This window comes from Pteropus vampyrus, unplaced genomic scaffold, assembly GCF_000151845.1.
Source record: "Pteropus vampyrus isolate Shadow unplaced genomic scaffold, Pvam_2.0 Scaffold49, whole genome shotgun sequence".
NCBI lineage: Eukaryota > Metazoa > Chordata > Mammalia > Chiroptera > Pteropodidae > Pteropus > Pteropus vampyrus.
In genome coordinates, this window is record NW_011888830.1 from 1,635,032 (window position 1) to 1,643,683 (window position 8,652).

An 8,652-nucleotide genomic window follows, 5' to 3' on the forward strand; every position below is an offset into this window, starting at 1 on the left:
CGCGTGTGCGTGTGTACCACAATCTATGAGGCCCAAACCAAAGTCATCACGAGAACAGAAAACTACAGACCAATATTGCTTATGAATAATACAGATGTAAAAATCCTTAACAAAATACTAGCAATCCAAACCAGCAACATATAAAAAGGATTATATAGCATAATCAAGTGGGATATATCCAGGAATGAAAGGTTGGTTTAAACATCTGAAAATCAATGTATTACATCATATTAATGAAGGTTTAAAAAAAAAAAAATCATCTCCATAGAAACATAAAAAACATTTAACAAAATCCAGACGTTTCATGATAAAAAATGTAATAAAAGGGAGTTTATCAACCTGATAAAAGCAACTATGAAAAACTCACAGCCGATAATTTATATAGAAATGCAAGGGATCCGGAATAGCCAAAACTATCTTTTAAAAGAAGAAAATACATGACTCACACGTCCCAATTTCAAAATGTATTACAAAACTTTAGTAATCAAGATAGTGTAGTACTGGCATAAGGACAGATACATAAAGCAATGGAATAAAATCAAAGGTTTAGAAATCAATCTTTGCCTTTACGGTCAATTGATTTACACCAAGGGTACCAAGAAAATTCAGTTAGGGAAAGAATAATCTTTTCAACAAATGGTATTAGGATAACCGGATATCTACACACAAAAGAATGAATTTGAACTCCTACCAAACACCATAAAAAAAAAAAACACCTCAAAATGGACCACAGACTTAAATGTAAGTCTTAAAAGTATAAAATTCTTATGAGAAACATAGGACTGAATCTTTATGATCTTGGAGTAGTCAATGTTTTCTTAGATACGACATCAAAAGCACAAGAGACAAAAGAAAAAATAGATAAATTGGACTACGTCAAAATAAAAAAAAATTTTGTGCTACAAATGATACTATCATGGCGTGAAAAGATAATCCACAGAATAGGAAGAAATACCTGCAAATCAAAAATCTCAAAAAGGACTTGTATCCAGAATATATAATGAACTCAAAAAGACAATATGATTTTTTTCAAATGGGCAAAGGATTTGAAAAGCTACTTCTTCAAAGAAGATATACAAATGGCCAACATGAAAATATACTCAATATTAGTCATCTGGGAAATAAAACCACAATGAGATACTATTTCACATCTATGAGGATGGCTATAATCAAAAAGACACATATGGATACGGAGGATATGGAGACAAGGGAATCCTCATACTTTGCTAGTGGGAATGTAAAATGGTGCAGCCACTGTGGAAAACAGTTTGGTAGTTCCTCAAAATAGTAAACACAGAGTTACCATATAACCCAGCAATTCCACTCCTGGGTATACAGCCCCAAGAATTAAAAAAATACGTCCACGCAAAAAATTGCATGAATGTACAGAGCAAACATGATTCATGATAGGCAAAAAGTGGGAACAGCCCAAATGTTCACCAACTGATGAAAAAACAAAATGCTGTCTAATCAAACAATGGAAGATTATTCGGTAACAAAAAGGAATGAAGAACTGGTACGTGCTACAGCATGGATGAACTAAGAAAACATTATGCTACGTAGCATAAGCCAATCACAAAATACCACGTATTGTATGATTCCATTTATATGAAATGTCTGTAACAGGTAAATCTATAGAGGCGGAAAGTAGATTACTGGAAAGGATGAGAAATGAATGCTAATGGGTACTGGGTTTCTTATTTGGGAGAAAACATTCTCAAATTACAATGTGATAATGGCTACATAACTCTGTGACTATTCTAAAACTCATTGAAAAGTACACTTTAAATGGATGAACTGTATAGTATTTTAACTATATCTCGAGAAATCTGTTTAAAAAGCAATGTATGCATATCTCAAGTTACCTATTCCATACCTTTCTCTGGCTTCCTTAAGGGCATTCTCGAGTCTCTCCACCTTCTGGTTTCCTTCCCTCAGACAAAGCAGGAGCTGGCTCACAGTTAATTCCTCGGATTCCAAATAATTCCTGGCACCTTCTACAGATCTGCTCCTACATCAAGATGGCATAAAGGTTAAAAAGGTTTTCATCAGAAAACAAAAATGTCCAAGTCTAAGGATATAACTGGAGCCAACTTACAGGAACTGCCTTCTGGAACACTCTACAATGAATACTCACTTCCTAACCAAGCACAGATGGCCCTCCGTGCTTTCCAGGGAAGGAGTGGGGACTAACGGCCTTACACTGCATGTGCTCACTTCCTCCGAGTGGTCACTGTGCCCACCACAGCAGACCACACGACTCACAGAAACAGCGGAGCAGAGGAAGTCCTGGTCTCTGATGCCCGGCTGCCCTAGAAAACTAGTCCCGAAGAGGACCACAGTCAAGGTGCTTAAGCACACGTGCTGCCTGAGGTGACATGCAGACCCGCTGGCCTTTCTCCAATGTGACAGAAGCCATCACATTCTCAAGTTGAGAGAAGAAAGTCAAATAATTAGAGCAGAGAAATGTAGATACTGTTGGTATGTCATATATTTTGAGAAGTGTCACAATCTGATTAAATCAAGAGGCGTGCAGAGACAGACTGCTGCTATAACAGCTAAACATTCCGACTGTGCTGATGCTAATGGCAGCCACTCTTGCAGTAATCTACTGAAGTTCACACGTGTGAAAAACAGCCAGGATTAAATCCCTGTTCCCAACTCCAAAGCTCAAACTGTAAACCTAGAAATCAATCTCTAACTCCTTAATATGCTTTCAAACAAGATAAAGAAACTGAAAAAAAAAAAAAAAAAAAAAACCCACCCTGAAAACAGCTGTCTGGCTTGAAAGAAAAAGTGGTCTGTGCATGTGGATATAAATGAGGAGGAAGTGGCTTAGAAATTTCAAACAAGGCTTTCTTCCTTCCCACCACTTCCAGCAGTCTTTTGCTATAAAAAAAAAAAAAAAAAAAAAAGCAATATGGGGGAAAGCTGAGGAATTTTTAAAAAAAAAAAAAAAAAGGGAATAACTCTCATTTATTCCCCTTAGCTGTACTGCTTCATGAAAGAATATTATTTAATATTTATTTTCTACCGTATACAAGGGCTTAGGAGCATAATAGAAAAAAATAATAACCCATTTTCATGTTTTATAAATACATTCATCAAGTTTTGGAAAAAAAGATACTAAAAGCCTATGAGGGAAGAGATCCTTAGAGAAACTTTCAGATAACTGTCTCTTAGTAGACTAACATAAAGTAACCTGCTGATGGAGGATGCGCTGACAACCCATTCTGGGGGACTGCTACATGAAAGAGTCTCAGGGGCCAGGTTCCACTGCCATCTCCTCCTCAGAGTCCCCTCGCCATTTAAGAGGTCTGCTTCCTACTATCTACATGGGACATAGCAACTGGAGATCCCACAGATAAGCTATCTGGGCACTTTCAAGAATCACCCAGTGACTCAGGGCAGTAGCAATCACTGTTATAGGAGATTATACTCAGTAGTATTAGTCACCTTGGCTTGTACAGGAATGAACAGGGCAGAGAAAGTGGAAGCACCCCACTTATCAAGCAGGGCAGCCTGGTCCAGATCAAATTGCACGGGCATGCAAATCAAGAAACACGGGTCTTTTAATGGAAAACAAGTTTGTTTTCCCTTCTGATCTGATGGAGATGGAACACCTTGAGTAGTGAGGGTTAGTTAGCCCTAAAAGGCACCAAACATTGTTTTTATTCTCTGCCAGCTTTGGCTGCAACATGAAACAGCGTTCAAACTGAACATTTTTGAAAGGTCCTGGTATAACTTAATAAGAAGTGATTTTTACGGCCCATCACTAGAAGTGACAAGACTGTCCAGGCTGCCTGGCCAACAGCCCCAGTCTTTCCTTACTTACATGTCCCTGGAATCAGTTCTTGTGGGCCCAGGACTTGTCTTGATTTCTTTCACTGCCACATCTGCCTCTCCTTCCTGTAAAAGCAGAAATTAAAGAGATTTAACATAATAATGTCTGCAAGACAAATTCTCTATCAAAAGAGAAAAAGGCAAAAGATCAAGAATTCTGATGACCTGCAACCCAAGGAATATACCAGACATTTAAATGTGAGAGGTTGAAATTTGGTTACTCATATGGAATAGAAATGTCCCCTTCTCTCACCCACGTGCCACGTCAGGATTATAAATGTCTAGACGAAGGTCAGCCTCCTCTCATTCTGCATAGTCAGCCTAACCCCATAACATGAAAACTTATCTCCTTCTCTCTCTCTTTGGCAGTTCTCCTCTTCCCTAGGTTAAGTTCAAGTAGAGCTAGTGACAACTCCACATACCTTCCCTGTACAGTCCTTTAAAATGCAAAATGCTAGAACTCAAGTTGCTGAAGCAAAGTTGAAAAAGAGGCACAAAGTTGTCTCCTATTAGAAATGCTATGCATCTCGGGCCATTTACGAAACAAGAGTATTAAGACCACTTAAATGATTTGAAGTAGCTCCGTTCAATGAGCTACTGGGAAAATCTTCCAAAAATGCACAGAGATGGTTCTGGATAATTTTTATTGTGACACCCTTCCTAAATCTTGGGCAGTATTTTCCAGTTCACAGAAGCAAGGCAAGAAAAACAAGTTTACACTAAAAATAACTGCCACTCATCAGTGAGGGAACATATTATGCCAACCGCATACCCTGATGTGAAAACTTCTGCTGTGCTCTTTGGGCTTCCTGAATTTTATCAGTTATTTGCAGAAGGTTAACACTCTGACTGAATTTGTGTTTCATAATCCAGTCATTTGCAGAAAGGGTATTCTGGCAAAGTGTGCTTTTCAAATGGTATTTTAATTCTCTTGATTTTGGCCACTATTAAATAGGCATCTAAAATTTATTAGAGGGCATGAAGGGCAAGGTTATTAACAGCCATTTTCTATCTCGAACTTCAGTGCAGCAAATGAATTAGAAAGTAAAAGAAGTCACGTTCTAATATTTCAGACACATCCAGTAGTTAAGCTTTTTGCAAGGTGCTCCCTTATCTACAAGGTACATTTTTCTCTTCAGAGACGCAATTAATCTCTTGTCCTTTACATGCACTTTGACAAAGCTGAAACGATAGCGTGTATGACAGAGGATTTAACCCTCATGCGGTTTTCTCACTTCTGCAGCGAAGGAGAGGCCTCTCCTTGATTCATCCACTCCTTTAGTAGGACTGCCACACTCCCAGACACAGCCGTGACAGGTGCTTCTTATGGGTCAGGACCTGCCACCTCGCTCAGCTCACTTCATTTTGGTGGCACATAAACGCGAGTTTGATAACACCAGCTTCAAACTCTGTTCCCAGAGGTCCCCAAGCAGCTGCTGTTAGAGAAGCCGAGACATCCCTCCACCCACGACCAGACACCTCTGCTCCTACCTTTCTCCACTTCTTACTTCTAATAAACCACGGTTCCTTAGAAGACCTTGTTTGAAAAGACGATTCTATTATTAAAAAGTTTTAAGGCCATTGGTTTACTGATCACGATTCAGTGATCGTGTTCACCTGAGTGAAATGCTGAACACGGCTTTGAGACCTCGTCTGAAAAAGTTAATGCTTTTTTTTTTTTTTAGGTCAGTCATAGTTAAATGTCTGATTTGTCAAGACACATTGGAAAAAAGAAGGACCATCTCTTGTCGTAAAAGGTAAATCGATATTTTTCCATTTCGAGCATTATGTGATAGATAACTTACAAGCATTATGTTATACTTAAAAAATGAGAGCCAGTTTATCTTTGCTACACTGAAATTCCCCCACTACCTGGCTTCCCTGTGTTGAAAAGATATGGTGGTGTTTGTATCAACTGTCCAGGTGAGGTTTTGTAATTTGCTTAAAACAAAACCAAAGCCAGAACACTCACAGCCATCCTAATTTCAACAAAGGAGTCTTCAGAGGGGCCACCTGCGTTCAGCTTGAGCTGCAGTTCGGACACAATGCCAAGCAGATCTGCCTTTTCAGCTTGAAGCCGCACCACCTGGGTCTTTAGCTGTTCCATTTCCTGGTCTGCTTCTGCCTTGGGGACCCTCGGGTCCCCAGTGGGGTCCTGGAAGTGACAAGAAGCAAAGCAAATTAACAAATCGAACCAAGAATCCAGCCGTCACACTCGACTGCTCCACGCCCGCCGGCAAGGCAGTTTCTCAACATCTTCATCCCTTATGCTTTACGGTAGAAAATTCTAGTTTTCCCTTGGCAATTTATTTTGACATAACATTTAAAATGAACATTTTTATATTACTTTATTACATTTGAGTAACAGAAAATTAAAATAACTTCATGACAAGAAAGCAAGGCTTCCTCAGCATGCTGGAATAATCTGATATGAAAATAACCAACCAGACTTTGGCAAAGGTAGACTTGTAAGTTGTCCAGAATCTCAGAATATAAGGACAGAAAGCTGCCACAACGCCACCTCTTGCCTCTTTTTTCCTCCCCCAAATGTATACCCACTCCACCCTCCCCATACCCATCATGTCTAGAAGCCAGAGCACAAAAGACATCACTTGGTACAATAATGGCAAAACACAATGAAAGGTCCAGAATTCTCCTAGGTGTATAGTTTGGGTGCTACAATACTCTGTGTTGGTGTTTTAAGGGTGCTAAACATAAGTCTGTTGAGAAATAATCAAATTGAAAATTCAGGGGCTGGTACAAGAGATAAAAAAAAAAAAAAATTTCAGCCTCCATAAACACTAATAATAAACGTTACTATTTCACTAAGGTCAAGGATGTGTTGTGTTCATCCTGTTGCAGTGACCGCATTTGACAAAGTCAGGAGAGAAAGACCCTAGTTAGATGCTTGGTTTTACTTGGGTGCGAGGACAGACTTGAGCCCATGCTCTGCTGAGTGGTGCCTGTGTTGCCTTGAGCAGACACACTTAGCGTCTTCGCCTTAATTTGCTTGAGTTAGAAAGAAAGACATGGTGCCACATGGTCTCTGGTCTCTTCCAGCTGTAACCTTCTCAACCTTTCTGATTTCCTCCTCAGGAAGCTTTCACTGCTCTCGTGGGTACAGCCCCACCAGAAATATATACACTTGAGATTATCAGAGGATGCAACACATTAGAAAATTAGCACACACATACACGTATATCTTCTCTGTGATAAATTTCCTAAGGAATGGTAAACAGGCCCTAAGGCTTACAGTGGAATTAAAAAGTACCCGAAGGGCATGTGTCTGGACCACAACATCTTCGTCTACCAGTTTGTCCGTAAAATACTAAAAACTGCAGGACAGGTATCAACTTGCAGCACGGTGGTGTCCCTCACAGCATTGAGATCATGCTCTGCCTTCTTTTGGAGCACTGCCTTTGTGAGGGAAATACCATAGGCCTCAGAGAAAAGCAGCTCCTTATGAAATGGAAGAGTCAGGTCTAGAAGGAAGGGCTGAAAGCCTGTGAAGTCTCTCTTAGCAGTGGCGTATGCCAAGGAAACGTCCATGTAAAATAATGAAAACAGACAAGGAGAGGTCCTGCTGAGCCTGAAGCCGGAAGCAGGCAGGAAGGGCAGAACTGTGCCCATTTGGAATCTTTACATTTACCCACTGGCCTCACCGAGAACATTTTATGGAATGGGTTTTTAAAAACCAACTTGGCATAAAGGTAGGAAATAGAATTTTGTTTTATTTTAAAGAGGTTTAGGAAGGACTCCATTTGATTTTTCTGTCTCCTTGTAAAAGTATGTTCCTGGAAAGAATTTTAAACAAGTGTCTGAGAACCAGGGACACAAGGCCATGACACTAAGATCTCGGACTGTGAGGCTGACTTTCTTTTTCATAGCTGTGAGCATCTCTTAATTATCCTTAGGAAGTTACAAATCTATTTATTTGGCCATAAACACCTTGTAAGATAACACTTTAAATTTCTCTCCATTTTACCACTGAGAGTCTTTTCACTGACATCCGGGACTAGAACTCCCACGGTTTACCCTCCAGGATCTCAACCCCAGCTCCACTATTTGTTAGGCTGTCATCACTTTTGAGCACTTACCATTGACCTTCGTGCAACACAGCAACTTCTCTGTCTTTCTGTGTATTTGCATGATGTCTCTAGCCTACTGTCCTGACAATGTGCCCAGTTCGATATGCAATTTTCTAATCCAAGAAAAAAAGTCTTATCTAATGACATTTGCCTAGCAACCTGCAATTAAAAGTTAAAAAGTACTCTGTAGAGACATTGTGATGTATAAGTCAGTGAAATCGGACAGAACCATTAATGCCTCAGCCTCACCCTGAGGCTCAAAGGCAGATGTCTAGAGAAATTCCCAAGCTCCTCTGCTCAAGCTGGACAGAACCCTGAAAATCCCTGATGATTTGGGGTGGGAAGGGGGGCGGTCCCTGGGGAAACAGCGCCAGAGATGAGCCAGCGTGAGGGAGACAAGTCCAAGGCCTTGAGAGCTTTACTCAGTCAGGATGATGAGGGCCTAAAACTCAGCTCAAATGGTCCATGAAATAAAAATAAGGAAGAGGTGGGGAGGCAAGGGGTCAGCCCGGGAGGCACAGTTTACGGGGAGAAGGCCGATGACCAAGGATATTAAAGAGCCATATGTGTCTCTTTGTCCTAAACACCCAAGTCCTTTGTTCCAAGGACTCGTTTCTGAGTCCTGCTTGTAACTCAGTTCAACTGACCATCTGTACTGAAACAAGCTGTTCCAAGCTCCAGCTTCTGCTCTCAACTTCTTCCAATACTGGGACCTGTAGGA

At 40.3% G+C, this 8,652-nt stretch overlaps 1 protein-coding gene and 1 long non-coding RNA gene across 4 annotated transcripts in view; one reads left to right on the top strand and one right to left on the bottom strand.

Annotated features, from left to right (window-relative positions):
• LOC105291698 overlaps positions 1-8,652 on the top strand; it is a 38,780-nt gene that overhangs the window by 25,799 nt on the left and 4,329 nt on the right. The window contains exon 3 of the long non-coding RNA XR_002780191.1: positions 5,529-5,600. This is a non-coding gene — a long non-coding RNA (uncharacterized LOC105291698). The remainder of the gene's footprint in view (positions 1-5,528; positions 5,601-8,652) is intronic.
• The window catches only part of OPTN (optineurin), a 38,335-nt gene that overhangs the window by 20,960 nt on the left and 8,723 nt on the right, over positions 1-8,652 (bottom strand). For all 3 annotated transcript variants that reach the window (XM_011359612.2, XM_023530333.1, XM_011359611.2), the window contains exons 4-6: positions 5,816-5,998; positions 3,836-3,909; positions 1,877-2,011 (exon numbers count right to left, since the gene is read on the bottom strand). In XM_011359612.2, the coding sequence (XP_011357914.1) occupies positions 1,877-2,011; positions 3,836-3,909; positions 5,816-5,998 (392 nt within the window). The remainder of the gene's footprint in view (positions 1-1,876; positions 2,012-3,835; positions 3,910-5,815; positions 5,999-8,652) is intronic.